Source organism: Podarcis bocagei (genome assembly GCF_964188305.1).
Source record: "Podarcis bocagei genome assembly, chromosome: 7".
In the NCBI taxonomy this organism is placed as follows: domain Eukaryota; kingdom Metazoa; phylum Chordata; class Lepidosauria; order Squamata; family Lacertidae; genus Podarcis; species Podarcis bocagei.
The window spans coordinates 26069278-26091228 of NC_138132.1; the positions used below are offsets into that span (position 1 = coordinate 26069278).

Sequence of the window (21951 nt, forward strand, 5' to 3'; positions counted from 1 at the left end):
ATGTGCATATGTGGGCTTCTGTTAGGAAGGAGCAGAGCTTTTTTTCCAGGGGAAACTCACAGGAACTTAGTTCCAGCACCTCTCAGGTGGGCACCATTGCCATTCTAAGAGAACGAGGGAGGTGCTCATGGTGAGTTCTGGCACCTCTTTTTCTAGAAAAATAGCACTGGGGATGAGAGAGAAATCTGATCCAGTTTGCATTTAAAAGACACAGAGAAGCTGAAACTGTTCTGCGTTGAGAAACAGAGTTGTGACTTTGGTGACCCCCCTGGAAACCTAATGGGGACGCAAGATCTGTTGGAGTGTTAGTGCTCAGGATGCATATATGTATAGAGAAAAACATATATATCCTAAAGTATCAATCCAGGGCACTATGGAAAATTTAAACAGTGGCTCTCAACCGCCGAGCATTCAGGATGCTGCTGCTGCTCCCTCCCTGTGAAAGGTCGGCAGAGCCTACTAATGGGCACCCCAACCCCCCCCCCCCCGCAAACTCCATCCCTGCTGCTAAGAGTCCCCTCTGGCACTCTCTCAGACCAGAGCCATCATGCTGTTTTAGAAATGTACCTTTTCCAGTGCTTGCATATATTTCCAGGGATGCATCACAGCGAGAACGGCAGGGACCACCTATAAATCTGATTTTATTATCCTGAAACCGCTTTGAGAACCATTATGGCTGAAGACTGCAAATAAATAATCAAGGTAAACTCCTCTGAGCACAGCCTTTTCTTTAAAGGAAATAAGAAACAAGTTGCTATATTTCACTGTGCCTTTGCTTCTCGGGGGGAGGGTCCAGTACATACATTCTTTGCTTAGCTCTGCCAAACACAGCAAATGAACTCGCGCAACAAGAGCACATTGCCTCCATATCATCCGATATGAAGCTCCCAGGTTCAATAGCTTTAGCAAGAGTAATATTAAGTATTTGTTACTAGGATGGTGGTAAAGTCCTGCCTGCCTTCGACTCTGGGCTAGGAGTGCTGTGAAGAGTTTTTTAATGAGTACATGTATTGGTTTTTATCTTGGAAAGTTAGGGGAACAAATAAGATATGTGTGTGGAAGGGTTCTTTTCTTTTTTACATTATTTTCACTCTTGCAAGCTGCACAGAAAAGCCGCTTAGAAATATTTCAGTTAAACAAATTTTCCAGTAGAATAATATTATAAAAGCAGTAGCTGACAAATATTACAGCGGCCTTCCCCAAGCTTGGTGCTGTCCAGACGCTGTTGAACTAAAACTCCCAAAATCACTGACCATCAGCCATGTTCGCTGGGGATGATGGGAGTCGGGAGCCCGAAATATCAATGGCACTAGATGAAAGAAGGGCAGGTTACAACATTGCGGCTATAATCAAAGTTATCCCCAAATGCGTAGAAGTACGAATTGTTCAATAACAAAAACACAAAATGCGTTCCACAAATATTTCATTTTATTTTAGAGGCGTCTTCCCCCGTTGTGTTTGCTGCCATTCCACAGTAAGGGGTGTTCTTTGTTTTTCCAGGGAGGCAGCTGAGAACTGGACTCTTAGAAGGACCCACTCTTTAATGGACAGGCAACTTCCAATGGAGTCCAACATCGGTTGGGTTCGGCGTTAACAAGTCAGCTGCTTCGATGCAACTCCCCTACTGGAAACTCACTCGTAAGAACGAGCGTGAAGGAGACCCACCCCAACTCTCTTGTGCAAGAAGCTAACATCGTGACTCAAGTGTCTTGACATCTGCATAAGACTCTGACCTTTTAGAGTGATCTGGCTTATACAATATTGGGTGGAGGGAGAAAGAAGTCACACGGGTGAAGTAGCCCCAAGTTCCACTGGACATTCCACTTTTGGTGCAGCATTTAAGAAACAAATATACAGGACTGGCAGGTACTGAAACAGGATCCATGTGGGCTTAGAATAAGGATAATCAACCAAAAGCAGGTTGCACAGAAGGGGAAAAAATAGAAAGAAAACCCCACAATCATCTGAAGGCGTCCTTAACCTCACACAGTTACATACGAAGCAGATCCCTGCAGCTTGAGCTTGCTAGTATCTCATGTATATATTTATACTATTTCCGCAGCAAGTCTAAAGGGTCCAGGTATCTGAGCCAAGCATCACCCATAGTGACAATAGGCTGTTTAGGTCTGGAGCAGATCTCCCACTTCAGCAGCTCCATTTGAAGAAGAGAGAGAGGGAAAGAGTCCTGGCTCCCAATGCAGCCACAGGCAGGCTCCTCTTCTCCAGCAACTCCTCCCGCAAGAGAAACGCTTATCAAGGCAGCTCCTTGGAGATCAGCCATCAGATCCTAATGTGATGGAACAAATGAGAAGGGGGGGACACAGGGGGGTGGGGAAAACACTTCACCAGGCAAGAGAACAGACAGCAGGGGGAGCACCTAGCTCAGCCAAAATGGCAGATCTGTAACAGCGACTTCTCCCTTGCTTTCCTCAGCGCTGGAAACAACTTCACCTGGAAGGTGCAACTTGTGTAATTTGTGAATGGCTGGATTTCATAACATACACGTGTCGGCACTGCCAGCTTCACCATTTACATCTTTATTTGCAGACTTCTTTAATTTAGGGATTTTAATTTCAGAATTAGAGCAACTTAGACTTCTTAGCCCCTTGCTCCCTGTGCCCTAGTTAGGCAGGTGGGCATCATGAAATGTGAACGGCTCTCTATTGCCAGAACCTGTGCACCACTGCATCTTATCAAACATACGCCACATCAGGTGCCGTGCCATTGCATGTCACTCCCTGAATACTGTTAAATATGAAACATCAAATAAAATAATCAATACATGGTAACATCCAAGATATGAGGCATTTGGGCACCATATTAGATACCCAATTTTGCAGAAGAGAAGAATTAAATTGTTAGGAACAAGACCATCTCAGCTCTAAGCTGGCCATTCTCAAGTTACAAGAGGCACTTTCTCCTTGTTTCTGAAAAGTGAGGAAAAGTTAAGTTTGCAGCACAGTTCATACTAGCTCCATCCAACAGTGTTCAGTGCCGCTTATTCCCAGGTGACTTACTTCTGAGTAGACATGCAAAAGACTGTTGTCAGGCAGCAGTCCTATACTCACCTACTTACAGGGCGATCTTAAGCATGTCTACTGAGACGGTCCCCACTGAATTCAGTAGAATACACTTCTGAAGAGGTATGGTTAGGAATGCACTGAATCTCTGAATTCAGCAGGGTTCTCTCCTGGGTAACTGGGTATAGAATTGCAGCCTTAATTTCTGAACAGATGTTTATCAGGCCCAGGAACCAGCGCCCCTCTAGCTGCTCTCTGACTCCAACTCCCACCATCCCTTGTAGGAGCTGATGGGGGCAGAGTCCAACAACATTGGGAGGGGGCGGGGCAACAGGTTGTGCACCTGATGCATATGATCACAGTGTTAAAGCCTCAGACCAGTTTTAATGTTAAGATTTGCACTCATAGGGGTGTCTAATGGCCAGCCAAACCTGCAATGGAAACTAGCAAAAAAACCCACACCCATATAATACAGGGTTTTACTAAAAGACAGATATGCAGAGACTTGTGGAGGGAGATCAGCAATGCCACATCAGAGACTATAATTTACCATGGATTTTTATCATGGGCTTATTTCAGCCATCTTGGCTGAGATATGTGGTATAAATCTAATTTAAGAATTGGTAACTCTCATGAACACGAGTGAAAGGAACTGGGTACTTTCAAAGGAGATGTCAAGAGTTCAGTTCCATAATGGTTGAGCCGTGATTCAGAACAGTCTCTCTCTCTGTGTTTTGATGAAAACCACACTTTCTCTCTCTCTCTCTCCCCCCCAGCCCATTTTAGACCTTATATAAAAATTCCTTAGAAGCACAGAGATTTCTAGATATTTTGTGGTATAAAAAAAGTAATCACAACCAATTATCATTAATCGCATGGTTTGTTTGTGGGTTCTTGTTGTTTGGGACAGCTAAAAACATATCCAAGAGGAGATCATTGCATTTTGCAGTAAATCTTATCCCTTTTCTCCCAGCCCATCATCTGAAAAGCAAAACAAAAACCTGAGGTGACACTCCTGCTGTTGAGACATCTCTTGAGAATAAGACACTGTTTCCACCCCCACATGGAGGACCAAATCCTGTAAATGTCCAGAGTTTGTTTAGACACTTCTCACAGTGCAAATACCGTTTCGTGGGTGGACAGATGCACTCCAGGAAGGGGAAGAGCAAGACCCACTCCTGGGATATTCACACAGATTACGCCCTATCACTCAGGGAAGGACAACTTAGGCCCTTTCAGATATGGCTAGACTCCATCAGCCCCAGGCAGCGCAGTCAGTGGTCAGAGATGATGGAGTTGTAGTCCAGCAACATACTCTGGAGGGCAACAGCTCCCTGTTCCTCCTGTAACTTCTGTGCTATCCCTTGGGATGGTGTGTTTTCTGCCTTGGTTTTTTAAAAACAAAACCACACACACAGACCATAAAAACTTGTGCTAAGCCTTGAAATACTACAAGCTGACCTGCATAATTTTGCGAACCTGCCTGAGTCTACCTAACTTATTTGAACTTTGCTGTAATGGCGAAGGGCCAGGGTGCTGCAGCCCCCCACCTCACAAACCACTGGAAACTTAAGTTTGCAATTCCCCAGGCTGCAGCATCCGTTGCTCACATGTTTTCAAGCAAACTAAGAAACCTACTTGCTTGCTTTTCTCTCTCTTTTAAAAACAGACTATTTTTCTGGGAGGCCAAATTCAGTGGCTTTTATTTGTGTCTGTGGGACTGCACAAGCACACACTACCATGGGGGAAATTGGTCTTGTTTAAAGTGGGGCTCTTTGTTACTCCTGTTCTTTCCACCCATTAAACACCTCCCCCAGCCTGAACAGTGCACACGTTAAAGAACGTTAAGACTTCAGATGTGTTCACTAATGGGAAATAACTGATTAGTGCAGCAAGGGATCTAAGCAGAAGCAAGTATAGGTCCTTGTGCAATTGCATGCTGTGCACAATAATGGCCAACAGGCTATTGGTTCATTCAACTAAGAGGGTGAGAATGACAACTCACGCATAGCAGGGTGTGCCTATCAGCTATATTGAGACTGAAATTTTACACCCTAACAATTTTGTGCCCAGGGCAATTGCCCCTGTGCCTCCCCCCACGCTACGCCACTTGTTCTACCACTAAGTAGGCTTGAGGTTGCAGCCAGCCAATCAACCTGCTCCTTGCATTTCCAGGTGCAAATAGGGTTAAGTTATTAAACCACCATCAAGTGGCTCCCCAGCTGCCCCAGATCCACCCTTTCTGCAACAGCTTGCAGTTTGTTGCTTGTTGGAGAACCAGGTTTTGCCCAAGGAAGGATGCGCCCCCCCCCCCCATGCACTGCTCATCTTAGGCTACTCTTGCAAAGATGCATGACTGTTTTGGGGTAGGGATTTCTCACCAAGAGAGACACAAGCCTCAGGTTGTGTTTCTGCAAACAGGTCACACTGCAGAAGGAAGACCGCAAGCAACACCACTACTGGAGCCCTGGAGAAATCAAACTCCCACAAGCTTTAATGAAGAAGTCAGGATCACAAGTCTGTGCCCCAGGTGTCATACAACATATGGATAGTCTCCCTCTCTCCTCCCCCCGCCCACTTGCCAAGGAAGGCTCCAGGACTACAAAAGTCACACGGAAACACACAAAATGCACAGCAAGAACACACAGAATTCATTCCTCAGCTGGTGGGAGGGGAGTAGAGAAGGCAGCTAGTTAGAGAGCACCCACATACCGTATTTTTCGCTCTATAACGCGCACCTGACCATAACACACACGTAGTTTTTAGAGGAGGAAAACAAGAAAAAAATAGTCTAAACGAAACAGTGGATGTATGATTTTTGTGGTTCATGCTGTGGCCAAAGACATGTGACCTGACGGTGAGTTTGCGGAGCCCAATGCAAAAATCCTGAGGATCCATGTGGATCCATGCTTTGTAACCACGTTCTTGCACCACTGCGGTCCCAGGCAACAATGGATGCGTGATATTTTTGGTGCAGGCTATAGACATGGACATGCTATGTGATCTGATGGTGAATTTGGGGTGACCCAGTGCAAAAATCCTGAGTATCCATCTGGATCCGTGCTTTGTAACCACGTTTTAAGTGGGGAGGGAAGGAAAAGCACTCAAGGGACAAGGAGCATGCGTGGGGTGGGTGGAGAAGGATGCTGTTAATAATGCAGAAGAGGGGCATAAGGGGAGAAGGCTCCTCTCCTCTCTCGCTTTGCTCCTTTAAAACAAGCAGGCTCTGCTTCTCTCACTCCTCCCCAGCTTAGAGAGCTGAAAAGCTTTGCTGCTATTTAGCGAGCTGAGTGGGGAGGAGAGAGGGACAGAGAGCAAGGTTGCTTTAAAGCAGCCAACCAGACAGGAGCCGCTTACACCTGTGTAAGCAGCTCTTCTCCCGCTTTGCTGTTTCAAAGCGAGCCACGGAGGAGGGTAGGAAGGGGATCCATGGATCCTCTGCTCATGACTGCAGCAGATCCCCCGCCACCTGTAGGCATTCGCTCCATAACACGCCCAGACATTTCCCCTTAATTTCTAGGAGGAAAAAAGTGAGTGTTATGGTGCAAAAAATACGGGTAATTCCTTTGTTATGGGTCTGCAGGCTTTTGGACTTGGCAGTGTTGCCACCAAGGAAGGGTTTTAGGGAGACATCAGATGCAGAAAGGCTGGCTTACCATATTTTGACGTAACCTATGTTACTGTGCAAAGAGATGGGGAGAATAAGACCAAAGTCTAACAATACCTAACTGCACCACTGAGATTTGGGGGCGAGGAGGAGGAAAAGGAAGATGACAGCAGCCCAGACATTTCTGATATTTTGAATCACTATGAGTTTGTGCCGATTGCTATTAATTGTTTTATGGGTTACCTTATTGTGCTTTTTGATTATACGTACTAATGTTTGTCCGTTTTTAATGCTACTATTATGGTGAGCCACTTTGAGCTCCACAATGCTCTTAGAAAAGTGGAAAATACAAGTATCAAATCAAAAATAAATATCAACTCAAACTTTAAAAAATCTCCCACCCTGCCAGCAGACCTGCCAGTGGTTTGGAAATGTTGTTGCTAAGCAGATTCCCAAGGAAACCTAAAATGGCTGCTGACACTGATCGGTTCTGATTGAGATTACTCTCCTCGCAATGACGCAGTGCTCAACTCCTGAGTCCCAGTAGCAGCCAGTCATTTAAATGATAGGTGAAGGAACCCCATTTCTGCTATTGGGAGATTCTGAGAGCAGAGGTTGCTATAGCGGTCTGCAAGTATCAGGCTGGATTACAAACAGCAACCATAGATCCCAGGGAAGTGCTGAAGCTCAGCGGCAGAACATCTGATTTGAATGCAGAAGGTCCCAGATTCCATCTCCAGTTTAAAGAACCAGGTCAGTAGCGATGGAGAAGACCTCTGCCCAGGACCCTGGAGAGTCATTGCCAGTCAGAGTAGACAATACTGGTCTAGATGGACATATAGGCCCAATCTACACAATAATGCTTTAAATATGATACTACTTTAAATGTACCATACCGCTTCTCCGTCCCATAAGAATTCTGGCAAGTGTAGTTTGTTAAGGGAGCTGAGAGTTGTTAGGAGACCCCCTATCCCCCTCACAAAACTACAATTACCAGAGTTCCCTGGGAAGAGGGGTTGATTGTTAAACCACTATGTGAACTGTATCGTCAGAGGAAGCCATGACCATTTATAGTGGTGTGACGGTGCTTCAAATCTATGGTGCAGATAGCACTTAAGTATACCCAGGATTGCAACCTAAATGATCCGCTTCCACCTATGAATGAGCTTGTGTGGTGGCTTACAAATGATGGCTAATTAGGCTATCAATTTATTCTACACCTCCTTGGGTATTCCACAGCAAGGCATAAGATTTGAAGGTGCAAAAGGGAGCATGGGAAGAACTCTCCAAGAATCAGGATGTTACACCCAGCTAATCATCTGGAGGCACTTATTTTTGTATTTGGTTTTTTTTAATGTGTAAAATGTTTAGGGTAATATTTTGTTTTCTTGTTATTACGCTTCTTTAAATGTGCATCAGCACTGTAATTGTGTCTGATTCCTATTTGTAATGCTTGATAGTTTGTAAGGTTCTACTTGATTATTTAAGGCAGGTTAAAAAACTGATAAGAGATTGTTTCCTTTGCAAATGTGAAGCGGTATAGGAATTATTTAAATAAATACATAAATAAATAAAAACTTTAAAAGCCCCTCTTAGTATGTGCAAGGAAATAAGGCTCATGAGCCCACTGTTAATGTAATCAAGTTCCCAAAAGTGTAAAAACATGGACTTGCATCCAACCAAGTTACACTCAGAGAAGATCCATTAAAACCAATGGAGCTACGTTAGTCATGCTCATAAATGTTAATAGGAGTACTCTGAGTAGGAATACCACTAACTACAATCCACGATTTATTCTTTCCTGGTGTGTACTTGGTTTTAAACATAAGCCACTTTTTAAAGCTTTTCTTGGGGTGGGGAGGAGAAAAGAACTAAAAGCAACAGGGCATAATAATACCACATTTTAACTAAGGGCGTCAAAGTCTTCGCTCCCCCCCCCCCCCGAGAGCAGCTATTTCTCAATTGAACAGCTACAAAAAACAAGGGGGGAAAGGAAAGGGAAAAGAGATGGAAAGCCAGCTGGGAATAGAATCCAGTAGTCGCCATGGTGACTCCACAGCTTCACATTTTCGATCCTTTACTTTCTCAGCCACACCACAGGGAAGCCATAGGACCAGCACAGGAAGAAGAGGCCTTGCTTCTGAGCAGCATGTACTGGGACACCCCCACATAATACACTTGCCACGTGAGAGCTTCTTAAAGTTTCGCCACTAGAGGAATAAACTAATCCCAGGGTGGACAGACTTCAGGCTGATTTACTTACTTACATACATATTTACTTACTTACTTAGACCCCTAAGGTCTAACCTGAGGTGCAAAATGTTGTCATACATACCATGCATTAAAAGCACAATACCTACCCACCCACCCCAGCCAAAGTGTAGTTAAATATGCTGGGAATTGTAGTTCTGTGGGGGGGTAAACTACACTTCCCAGAATTGGGGGTGGGAAATGTGCTTTAAATGTGTGGTGTGTACCCAGTCTAAGAATTAACAGGATGCCTCTGAGCAGATGTGATCAGTACCAGAAGCGAGCTCACAATTTCCTTCACAGAAAAAAAATCCACTTCTGGTTGGTTCCCACCCCACCCCCAAATTTCAGCAATGCTTTTTTATTTTTTTATTTTTTTTTGAAGGGAGGAGAGCTTTTAAGGTGTTGCTGTTGTTAAGACAACTGGGAATCAAAAACTCTTGCTGGCCTACCACAATTCACCCATAGATCTACCAGTCTGCATGCTTCTGAACACATGTGCAACAGTTAGCAGGGGAAACTCACTAGGGCAATGGGAGCTTTTCTCTGGATTTTTTGTGTGTGTGTTGCTGGGGTGGTGGTGGGGAGTTTCATAGGGGCCTCAGTGGGTGATAGTGGTGACTGGTTCCTGTTAAGAACGGGGCTGCTTGCACACTATACGGCACATTCAAAGCACATCTTCTTCCTCAAAGAATTCTGGGTACTTTAGTTTACACCTCATAGGGCTACCACTCGCAGCAACCTCACAAACCAACTACAGTGCCCAGAATTCTTGGGGAGGGGCATTTCAAATGTGCTTTAAAGCAGCGGCATACCTTGGGATCTCAAATTTCAGCCATGCCCTGTGCCCCCACGCCTCTAAATAATTGTTGCGCCGCCCCCAAGGCTCTGCACCCAGTTCGACTGAACCAAACCAGTCGCACTCCCCTAAATTTAAAGGTATAGCATGCAAGCAGCCTGGTAGGGTGACCAACAGCAGGTAGAGCCAGTGACAGGTGGAGCAAACCGATTCTAGTTTTGTTGCAGCCCTCCTCCCTGCTCATTTCTACAAGGCGATACTGAGACTAAGGAGGAGACTGACAGTCTCAGGCACTCCCTGGACGGCTTGTTAAGTACAAAGACAGGCAGGTGGAGCCAGGCTGAGGGCATACTGAGGCCGGTGGGGCAGTGCCCCATTTGCTCTCACAGACCAGCCTCCACTGGTGGGAGAGGGAAGGATTTGACCACAGTCCCTGCGACCTATATTCTCTGTAGCAACTTCCCCAACCTCCTGCACTAGGCATTCATTTTAAAAACCTCAAGAAGTACCTGCACACTACATAATTAAGGCGATGCGTTGTTTTGAGCCTAAGGAAAAGGGCTGGAGGAGTTAGACTTTGCACACACAGATGAAAGTGGAGCTGCTGTTTGGTCGTTTTTATCTCCTGACCCAATTTCCCCCTCCCGTCTCCCCATCTCTCTTTTCTTATTGGCTATGCTGGCAAGCAAGTAGATCCTACGCCACTCAGTGTGCAATTTCTTTGTCCGCCAGTTGTTGGTAAAACCTTTGAGATTCAGCTGCTCTCTCGTGGCAAATGTAACATGTGGTCATGCTCTCAATCAAAAAAATAAGGGGGGGGGAGCAGAGGAGGGAGAGAGACAGACTCTGGTCAGCTCTGAACAGCTCATCTCCACTGCTCATCCCTGCCCTAGGGAAGGCCCATAGTTTCAAAAGCAAACAAGAGCTGGTTGTTTGCACATTCCCGTTACACACACAATCAATCAGAAAGTTAACAGTATTCAGTTCAAAGCAGTCCCTGTTCTCCATCCATCCCTCCGCTGAAAGCAGGAAAAGGGAAAAGCAAAATGTAAGCAGGATCCCCAGAGACAGTTTTATGCCTTCAGCAGAAGCCAGGAGTTAACTATTTCCCTGGCCTGTACCACTTCAGCATGGAAGAGAAGGATGCACATTTGAATATTCCTGCATATATATAAAATCACTGGCACATGAAAAACTAAAAGGCCAGGGATTTCAAGGTAGCTTCCTCTGAAGACATGCTACATTTCTATGTGCAAGGAGGAACAATCAAACATGCAAGCTCCTCGCAGCAGGCTAATGTTCTATGGTCCAGGAAAATCAAGATCATTTGATGCTGCTGAATGCATAAAAACAGGCTCATAATAGCCTTTCTTGGCTCTGAGGAAAGAGCCCCACGAAGGGAGTGGGTCTAAGAGAAGGTTCATAGATTTTCCTGGTTCCAGAGACAGCCCATTACTTCCCACTGTTCTTTCACACACAGCTACACCTACTGCTGGTTGTCCTCTCTGACGACAGGCAGCGTGCAAGGGAGATACAAAAAAAGGGGGGGGTTGGGAGGAGGCAATTGGGGACATGACGTTAGAGACAATATCAAAGCACAATGCCCCTTTAAACACGCCCAATACACACATTTCTGGTAGAGAGTCACTGATACGCCAAATAAATAGAAGGTTCCCCTTGGCTAGCATTAGTGCTCTGGTTAATGGGGACTGGAGAGGAATGGACATAATAGAGCTATGGCAAAATTACCGGTATAAGCTTTAGTTTGGAGCCAAGGACAGGGGTACAGTTAAGAACAGAGAAGCAGCATGGACCAAGTTAAGAGAGAATAAGATTTTAAGAGATTTGTACTTTATGTTTCAGATTGAGACAGGGTCTACCCCCAGAAGGGCAGAACTTCTGTTCCCTTTAAAGAACTCTGAATTTTCAGCAAGGCCAGTCCTCCTCATAAATGCACCACTATTTGTTTTTTTTTGTCAGGAGGGGAGCTGCACCTGCCTTTCAGAGAGTTCTGAAAAATGACAGGAGCAATGGGTTCATCCAAACTACCTTTTGTGCTGTGTGCTGTGTTACTAGGCACGGTCATGGGCTTTACAGCCCCATGTCTGAACGTTTGTTTGCTTGTTTGTTTGTCCCAGTGCTTTCCCTGCGAAAACCTGCATTTCAACACTAGTTCAGTTTTCTGCAAATTGCCATTTGCTCTGATTCAGCGGTAAAACGTGGGTTTTCCTGGGGAAAGCGACAGGGGGAAAAAACCCCACCTGGACACAAAGCTTTAAAGTGCAGGCCTGTGCCTGGAAAGTATGGGGCAAAAGATAGCCTGAATGAGCCCAATGTTCTATTGGGAATAGAATCAAGCTAGGGCTAAGCAATTTGTTACACAAACAGAAATAAGAGAGTGAGAGGGATGCTGCAAACAAAAAACAGCAGCAATCACTGTCTTTTTGACATCCCAGCCACCCCCAATAGCGGCAGCTTTCCCCAGTGCTAGAATGCCAAACAAACCCCTCTCTCAAGGTGCCTGAACAATTACGATTTAGGGTAGGAATCAGCATGAGCAAACGCACTCACAGTCAAAATTTGGGGATCACACATGGCTGCAATCATCAAGGAAGTTAAGCCCTCAATAGCAAGGCTTCTGGAGTGATTTTGCCAAACTGGCTTTGGAAGGGAGCCAGCTGCCCAATGATGTTTTAAAAGCTGGAACATTGGCAGGCTTTGGCTCGCACAGATTTTTTTATTATTTACAAAGCTGAAAATACGGTCCAAGGCTTTGGGCAAAGGGATACAACTGTCTTATCTTGCTTCAAATTCTTCCTCCATGGCCCCCAATAATGTGTTCCTAAGCTGGCCCACTGTTTAAACTGAGCCTTGACTGAGAAGAGATCCAACACTGGGGCAGAAAGATTCAACTAAGACCCAGCCAAATTTGCTGAGGGAAGTTTGAGCACCCTTTCCTACACAGAGGTATTTTTCTTTACATATATCCAACTTCAAGACTGAAGACATTGGCTGTGTACGCACCATACATTTAAAGCACACTGCTTGCCCCAAAGAATCCTGGGAGCTGTAGTTTACCCCTCACTGAGCTGCACTTCCCAGCACCCCTAACAAACTACAGTTTGCAGGATTATTGGGGGGGGGGGGGAGTCATGTGCTTTAAGAGTATAGTGTGTGTGTGTGTGCAGTCATTGCTGCCCTCCGAGGCAAAGACCAAAATGGTACCACCACCCTCATTCCATGTTCAGAAGCCAACTGGACTTTCAAATGAAGTCAACACTGGTGACTTGTCCAGCGTACCACAGGACAACAGGCTAGCTGGGCGTGCAGGCCAGGCTGTGTTGCAGACACAGCTCTGGCCTCTCAACCCGTCATCACCCACTGCCAGCCCCCAAGCACTTGCCACCTGAGGCAGTCACTTCACTCCATAACAGGCCCTGCCCAACTGGCTTCCTAGCACACACAACTGAAGCAAAAGATGATGCTCATGCCATAATCCACACATGACTATGTCAGTGGAGTACCTGTGTAGGAGAAAGCATCATTGTGTGAAGCAGGCTTAAAGACATCTTTTGATCCCACACTCTCCTATGAGAGGTGGGTGGGAGGAAGAAGAAGAAGAAGAAGAGTTTGGATTTGATATCCCGCCTTTCACTCCCCTTCAGGAGTCTCAAAGCGGCTAACAATCTCCTTTCCCTTCCTCCCCCACAACAAACACTCTGTGAGGTGAGTGGGGCTGAGAGACTTCAAAGAAGTGTGACTGGCCCAAGGTCACCCAGCAGCTGCATGTGGAGGAGCGGAGACACGAACCCGGTTTCCCAGATTACGTGACTACCGCTCCTAACCACTACACCACACTGGCTCCACACTCCACAGGAAAGAAAGAAAGAGAGAGAATCAAGGACAGATTGAGAGGAGGAGAACCCAGCTGGTGATTCTCTGAAAGGGTCTGTCGGAGATTCTCTGAAAGGGTCTGTCGGAGACAGAGATGGCAGCAGAAGATACAGATGAGAAACCCAGAAATATTGTTGGGCGCATGCGAGGAGGAGAGACCCTCACAGAACATTTGAAATTTCCTTTAACACTGACCAAAGATTACACACAGCAGGGATGGAGAGCTATTTGGCTAGGATTTTGTTCACCACCTGCCGACAAAAGTATAACCTACTTTGAGTAGGGCAAACCACAAGTTATAGCTTTTGCAATTTAGCAAAGTATGCTCAAACTGGCCCCTCGTTATATGGATAAAACATCAGTCCCAAAGATGTACTCTCAGTCTGGGGTTGGTTTGCCACAGACAACACTTTCACTCTCCCCCCCTCCAGGTATTTGCCCTCTGAAAGTGCTGCTTACAGTAAACAGCACCAACTTCACAGGGAAATATCAGCTTGTGGGAAGGTGTCGCGAGGAAAATGGCACAAGGCCCCATTCTGGTGTGAGGCCTTGATGTGGATTAGGAGAGAGTTCTAGATCGGAGGGCCATGCTATTACTATATTTATTTCCTTTATTTTTATTGTATAATTTAATTTTCTCTGTGTGTTTTGCTTTTTTTGTAATTGGTTTTTATACCAATTTTTGAAGCCTGCCCTTCCTCCCAAAGGAGCCCAGCTCAAGCACGCTTTTCTAAAAGTGTTGTACCTCCACTGATGGAGGCAGCATGCCTCCGTTTGCCAGTGGCTGGTAACCGCAAGTGGGGAGGGCTCTGGTGAGCTCAGGCCCTGTTTGCAGACTTCCCTAAGGCATCTTGTTGGCCACAGTGAGGACAGAATGCTGGACTATATGGGCCACTGGTGTAATCCTGCAGAGCTATTCTTATGTTCAGAGAGAAACCGTTCCCTGCTGCAGACAGTTGGCTTCCATAAATTGGAGGACAATGAAAATAGCAACCCAGGGGAATGAGAAAGATAATAAAAACAGGGACCCTAGGTGTGTGAAAGTAGCCACTGATGTCACACACACATCAGTGTTTTAAGGCATGTTCACACATTACACTAAACACAAGTACAAGCTGTTTCTGCACAGGCACATGTGTTTGTGTAAAACAGCTCAGCTACTGCATACATAGACTGTACACTCGTTGAATGTTACATGTGAATAACTGTACAAGCGTGTAGCTGAACTATCTGTGTTCACAGGTATGCCGACACTGAATGTAACATGTGAATGCCTCTACCTGCTGCCACTTTGGGACATCTAAAGAGAGCCGTAATCACAACACAGCCATAATGAATGTGAGAAAGATTTTTAAATAATAATTAAAATTTCAAAGCTTTGCTTTGCTGCCCTTCTTAAAGATCCAGAGTCCTCATTTAAAGTGAGTCACAGTTTTGCAGCCAGGGGATAGAGGGAGAGATAGCAGAACAAAGGAGGAAGTCGACAGAGAAACCCAGAACTGCAGACAGCCAGTCATGGGGTTGGATATGAGACTGCAAATATCTGTGTTGAGGAAATAAACGAGCCTTCACTAAAAGTTATGTGGTGTGAGTAGGCTGGACCAGCCCCTTCCTCAGCACAAAAGAGTACTGAGCTCAGTGGCATGTCGAACTGCCAGTCCTTGAACACATTCAGTAGCATGTATGTGAGAATTGCACAGCAGCAACGGAGAGAAAAACTGAGTGCAATGACACAGGAATAATGCGAAGGTGGGGAAGAGGGGAGGAAGGTTGTCAAGCGTAAGATCCTCTATTTCTGTGTTTAGAGGGATATAAGAGCTGATCTGCCGTGCTTTATACCCCAAAAATGCACAGAAGACAAACTGGGGGTGGGGTGGAGAAATGAAGACAGCAGGAGAGCTGAAACTCACAGCCTGGACAGCCATTTTGAAAACACATAGGAAGTTATTGTGTGATACAAGATGGCCGACCATCATGAAGGCAGGCTTTGCATCCCACTGGATGCTCTCGGTCTTCATGTGTGAGTAGTCAGTTCCAGTAACTTTCCCACTAACACCACCACATTGTCTTATTTTTTTAATGAATATAGTTTCTTAACTGCCCTGGGCCACATCCACACCATAATTTAAAACACCAGTATGCCACTTTTACAGTCACAGCTCCTCCACGTCTCAAAAGCATCATGGGAACGGTCATTTGTTAAAGGTGCTTAGAGGTAGGAGCTCCAATTCCCTAAGTTCCCTAACAAGAGCGGTTGACAGTAAAACCACTCAAAAATTGAGTTCTGTTAGTTCCTAGCAACTCTTAGCACCCTTAATAAACTACACTTCCCAGGATTCTTTTGGGGAAGCCATGACAAAGGAGTATAATGGCACTTTAAATGTACACTGTTGATGTGACCCTGGTCTAAACTATTATAGCTTGGGCACCAGATGAAAAACAACAAAAGGCCCTGAGGCATCTTAAAGACCATCAAACATATTAGGGCAGGCGCTTTTGTGCACCAAGCTCATGCCACAATAAAGCTGTCAGTCTTTGAAGATGCCACAGATTAAACAAAGCAATTGCTTTGGAAACTACCCCAAAATGAAGATCAGAATGTTCTTACGCACAGACCATCTCCCTCTCTGCTTCTCAGAGGACAGCACATTTCCCCACTACCACCACCAAACCCCCCCCCCCCTGCTCCCAGCTGCTTGTAGGGAACTTACAGTGTCTGATAGGTGCTGTCCTTTGCCTTGAGGAATTTCACCACGAAAAATACAACGGCTTGGAGGCTGAGCACCAGGATGATTCCCCCGATGAAGCTGGCAGAGTCAAATCCTGGCGGGTGGAACTCCGGGGAGTCAGTTAGCGGAGGGCTGGCCGTTGTACCTAGGGGGAGACAGAGCAAGGGGGTTGTGAAGGTACCTGGCAAAAAGGGAGAAGGCTGCAGCTCAATGTGGGAAGAGTATCTGCTTTATACGCAGAAGACACCGCTGCACAAAAATACTAGAGAGCCACTGCCAATCAGTGTAGGCAATGGTGGTTTGACTTGCATGTTCTTGAAAGAGTTTACAACTGAGAGATCATATTCTTTACTTTTCCACCAGTCCGTTAACTCACTATTACTGGCCCCTCCAGATTGAGTGGGGGATTTTTTTTTGGGGGGGAGGGGGAAGCGTGTGTTTTGTATTGAATCGCTTATACAATAATATTTAAGCATTTATAGGCTGCACGTTTCATAAAAATGCTACAAGGCTGTATACAATACACAAAATTACAACAAGATTTTGTTTTCATATACAGGTTCCAAAGATGGAGTAATGATTAGTTCTGTCATAAAAAACCCCCCAGCTAACAACTTATTCAAAAATTCAGCCACCTCTGAGCAGTCCCACATGTGCTTCTATGGACCAACTACACAGCAGCCCCTCCAACACAGTGAAGATGGACCTGTGTGCACAATGGAGAGCAGTCCCGGAGTAAGGTATCAGTACTGTGCTAACTTTAAAGAGAGCTCTGAAGTTTGAGCTGACAAAGACCTGTATGGAGGCTTGGCCACAGACCATATAACACCTCTGCTCAGAGATCTGTGCTAGTTGTTGATTTGCCAAGTTCAAGGTATTACTATTACTATCTGGAGGCAGTTGGAGGATGGATGGCGGCTAATGGATTAAGGCTGAATCCTGACAAGAAATAAGTACTTTGGGGGGGGGGCAGGAGGCTGGCAGGTATGGGGGACTCCCTGGTCCTGAATGGAGTAACTGTGCCTCTGAAGGACCAGGTGTGCAGCCTGGGAGTCATTTTGGACTCACAGCTGTCCATGGAGGTGCAGGTTAATTCTGTATCCAAGGTGGCTGTCTACCAGCTCCATCTGGTATGCCAGCTGAGACTCTACCTGCCTGCGCACTGTCTTGCCAGAGTGGTACGTACTCTTGGTTATCTCCAGAATTTCCTGCAGCATACAGGGGGTACCTGTAAGTCCCCTGCAAGTCCCCTGCAAGTCTTATGATTATCTGTCGCACAGAAATTCCAACAGCCTCTGCAGCCTAAATTTCCTGCTTTCACCAAAAACTCCCCCTAGCAATGTGAATGGGTCAAAGTGAAAAATACCCTTAAGGAACAATTCAAGCTTTCCTGATGGTGAAAGAGATTAGGTGGCTGAGGCGGGCAGTGTCTGAAATGGCACCTCCTGGCCCACCTTACACCTACAAGATGTAAGGATCGAAAGGCATCATTTTGTTGCAAGCTTTTTTTGTGTGTCTTCCAGCATGCCACGCCAGTCAGCTCATGTACAGGTCGTATTGCAAAGACGTAGCTGCTAGAACTTAAACCTTCGTTCCACGGACTGTGCATTCACCACCCAGCCAAGTGTTTCGCATCTCCATCACAAAAGCAGCCACGCAATGCTGCAGCATTGCTACTGAAGGGGTGCACTTTGCAAGGAAACAGAGGACGCAGTTAAACACAGTGTGGGCAAGACTGGCGTGGAAGCCAAAAAACAGGAGCCTTCGCTCATGCAGAGATAAATGAGTGCATACAACTTCCCGTCGGGAGCCTGCGCTGGATCAATAATTCACAAGGATTCAGGATAGAGTTACTCACTTTAATTAGCCCAAAGCTCTTCAATTCTTGCTCTTCTTTTCGGCAGGAAGATTCATTCTCCCTGAGAACACATACATCCATCTCTCCTTCACTTCTTTATTAGCTAGCTTTTCCCTTTCCGTTCCTTTGGCCTGCCTTGTTAAGTTTTCTCATCCAAACCAGCAATGGTGTACAGCAAGAGCTTGCCAGGCCTCTTGGCAGTAGCAAAAGGATCTGCTTTATTTTATTAAAGCCCCTTAATTTCCACCTGAAATAGTGGTGGGAAGTCTTGCTCTCTTCTAAATTGCTGTTAAAAGCACAGTCATTTTTCAAAGGTGAGGTCTGAATGACCCTCCATGTAGGATTGGGAACATGTTGTGGGCTTGTGGGTGGGAAGATTTGGAGCTAAATTCTAAGCAGAATCTGAACTGAATCCTAACAATAATAATAGTAGTAGTAGTTTCCTCAGCCACTCCAACAAAGTATTAAAATACAATAATTAATCAAATACTAAAACCTTTCCTAAACAGGGCTGCCTTCAGATGTCTTCTAAAAGTCCAAATTGTTGGAGAAGCACACTTTGCCCTGGATACAATCACACTGAGACTCTGGGTTTAGGAAAATAGGAAGATCCTAGTTCTACTTAGGTAAGGTGGCGATGCAATCAGCCATGTTTGCTGTCACGTCTCAAGGTAAGCTGTGGTCCTGTTCCCCGAGTGACAAGTGTTTACCACAACAGAAGGGCTTGCTAAGGAAAACAGGGCCTGGAGCACATATGACCACCAAGAAGCCGCTCTGCATTCCCCACTTGGAGATGCTCCAGCACTAGCTCACCAACATTCAAACCCTCCCCTTCTCCAATGCGCAAAAGATAAGGGGAATCACACTTACCAAGTGTGATGATCTCATGCTCCTTAGTGGCTGGTTTTGGAGGCTCTTTGGTGGTTGGCTGTGGAGGTTGCTTGGTGGTTGCTTCGGATGCTAAGAAAAGAACCATCATTAGCAGGGGGGGGGGGGAGGTCAACCCACACCTCTTTCCTACAAGAAAATTTCCCTACCACACATTGCATTATCCAAGCAGATCATCACATTAGAGAAGCACACTCAGGGTTATGCACACTCGGTGGCAAGAAAAGCCACACTACATTTATATAAAGTAGAATAATTAGAGCAAACTAATAAAAAAGTAGTCATTCAAATACCTGAAGGGAAGAAGACAAAGATTTGTTATCTACTGCCCCACAGGACAGAGCTAGATCTTAATGGAGACCATCTTGCCTGTGTCAAGATACAAACAGCTCCCAATGTCTGCACTTTCTGGAAACTACTGAACATGGTAGGGCAAGCTTTCATAGCTGGATAAATGGATATTTGCCACGAGCGAATATTTTGTATTGTTTCAGTTTTATTTTAAATGTATCTGCTTTTTGTGATTTAACTATTTATTTATTTATTTAGTGCTGTTTTTATTTAGACAGCTGTAGAACATGAATAAACAGACATAAACAGCTGTTAACATCAATAGCTAGGAATGAACTCTTATGTACCTTATGGCAAGAAATCCCATAAAGATGCCTGATAACTCAGGAAAAATTGCTGCCAGGAAGGGCAGCCTGTATTGGATCAGATGGGCAAATGGTTTGAAGAGGACTCCTCCAGCTGGTCATGTGAAAGTGTCCTCTGTGTCAGAGATAAAGAACCCGTGGCCCTCCAGATCAGGGAGTCTCCTCCCCCTAGCTACTTTTCTGATCCTTCAGGGAGGAAGTGCCACCCCACCCAGAACAGAACGTCTCCCTAGTTCCTTCTTGCTTCTGTATCAAGAGTCATAAGCAAGAAAAATGTTTGAGGAGGTCCTGGTGATCAGGTTCCAGAATGAACAGGCAGAGGCAAAGGTCCTGAGGCAGATGATGAGGCCTAACAGACAGCATGGTGATCAGTGGTTGGGCAGAAAAGCATTACCTTCACACCTGGAAGTAACATTGTAAAAGTGACACTTCTCCTTGGCCGGCTCTCCCTTCACAACACAGCTACCGGAACCTGAGGATAGAGGAGAGAAACCAAGTCACACTGAAAATCCTGCATGTCTCCCTCTCCCCCAAACACACATTTCCCCCACTCTTTTATACAGGGCTACGCAACCAGAAACAAAGTGAAAGACAAGCCCTATTCTGGGGTTCACATCACGTGACTGGCATCATGTGCCACGTCTGCGGTCTCCTCTCCCACCCCTGAACGTTGGGTGAAGGTCTGGAGAGTGGAGTCACACATAGATCGCTAGCCAACGAGATGTCCTCCAGATGTTGCTCAACTACAACTCCCATCATCCCTGAATATTGGGCCATGCTGGCTGGGGCTGATGGGAGTTGCAGTCCAACAATGCTTGGAGGCTGCCATGTTGGCTACCCTCCAGGGTCACACCCACACCATATGGCTTCCTCCAAAGAATCCTGGGAACTGCAGCTTGTTACAGATTCTGGCCACATAGACCTACAATTCTAAGCACTCTTAACATGACTCCAGGACTGTTAAATTGGTCTAAGAATGCTTCAAATGCATGGTGCAGATGGGACCTTAGGTTCTGGGTGCGATTTAGAATCCTGCTTGCATAGAGCACGCTCAGGTCATCTGATCTTCCCCCTCCCCAACGAGTGTGGAAGACGGGGCTGATGCAGATGCAAGAGACGGTGTGGGGAGCTAAGTAGGCATCACCCTGCTGCCCTCCTCACCACACAATTGTGATGGCAAGAGGGAAGCATACCTGGACAGGGATGCTGCAATCAACAGCAAGCATGATTTAACACAGGAGTGAGTGAGTGAGTGAGTGAGTGAGTGAGTGAGTAAGTAAGTAAGTAAGTAAGTAAGTAAGTAAGTAAGTAAGTAAATACAACAATAACAACAATAATAATAATAATAATAATAATTTATTATTTATACCCCGCCCATCTGGCTGGGCCTCCCCAGCCACTCTGGGCGGCTTCCATAGAAACCAGAAATACAGTAAAATATCACACGTTAAAAACTTCCCTGAACAGGGCTGCCTTAAGATGTCTTCTGAATGTCAGGTAGTTGTTTATCGCTTTGACATCTGCTGGAAGGGCATTCCACAGGGCGGGCGCCACTACCGAGAAGGCCCTCTGCCTGGTTCCCTGTAGCTTTGCTTCTTGCAATGAGGGAACCGCCAGAAGGCCCTCGGTGCTGGACCTCAGCGTCCGGGCAGACTGATGGGGGTGGAGACGCTCCTTCAGGTATACTGGACCGAGGCCGTTTAGGGCTTTAAAGGTCAGCACCAACACTTTGAATTGTGCTCGGAAACGTACTGGGAGCCAATGTAGGTCTTTCAAGACCGGTGTTATATGGTCTCGGCGGCCGCCCCCAGTCAACAACAACAACAACATCATCATGCCCATCTGACTGGATTGCTCCAGCCACTCTGGGCGGCTTCCAGCAAATATAAAAGTATGATAAAACATCAATCATTAAAAACTTCCCTATACAGGGATACACAGTTGTATTAACTAGTAGCACCTTAGAGACAAACTAAGTTTGTTATTGGTATGAGCTTTTGTGTGCATGCACGCTTCTTCAGATACATGAAAGCTCATACCAATAACAAACTTAGTTGGTCTCTAAGGTGCAACTGGAAGGAATTATTTTATTTTGTTTCAACTATGGCAGACCAACACAGCTACCTACCTGTAACTTGTATTAACTACCTTTCGACCTGCTCTTTGGGGCTGGCGGTGGGGGAAAGCAACGCCTTTCTGCTGCTCCCCGACCTGAACACACCTTGAATGGCACCTTGTTTTAGAGGGGGA

The 21951-nt window shown here is 45.8% G+C and overlaps 1 protein-coding gene and 1 long non-coding RNA gene across 6 annotated transcripts in view; one reads left to right on the forward strand and one right to left on the reverse strand.

The window, feature by feature from the left end:
• Positions 1-1406: 1406 nt before the first annotated feature.
• The window catches only part of CD164L2 (CD164 molecule like 2), a 42067-nt gene continuing 21522 nt past the window's right edge, over positions 1407-21951 (reverse strand). Inside the window, exons 3-6 of one of the 2 annotated variants that reach the window (XM_081202083.1) lie at positions 20096-20173; positions 19028-19117; positions 16282-16444; positions 1407-2287 (exon numbers count right to left, since the gene is read on the reverse strand). In XM_081202083.1, the coding sequence (XP_081058209.1) occupies positions 2281-2287; positions 16282-16444; positions 19028-19117; positions 20096-20173 (338 nt within the window). In that variant the 3' untranslated portion in view covers positions 1407-2280. Of the gene's footprint in view, positions 2288-7986; positions 11182-16281; positions 16445-19027; positions 19118-20095; positions 20174-21951 lie in introns of those variants that run through there. The other variant, XM_081202082.1, reaches the window with a different exon arrangement.
• The window catches only part of LOC308591347, a 33928-nt gene continuing 25613 nt past the window's right edge, over positions 13637-21951 (forward strand). The window contains exons 1-4 of one of the 4 annotated variants that reach the window (XR_014010120.1): positions 13637-15590; positions 16859-17039; positions 18667-18783; positions 19382-20087. This is a non-coding gene — a long non-coding RNA (uncharacterized lncRNA). Of the gene's footprint in view, positions 15591-16858; positions 17040-17835; positions 18616-18666; positions 19000-19381; positions 20088-21951 lie in introns of those variants that run through there. The other 3 variants (XR_014010121.1, XR_014010122.1, XR_014010119.1) reach the window with 3 other exon arrangements.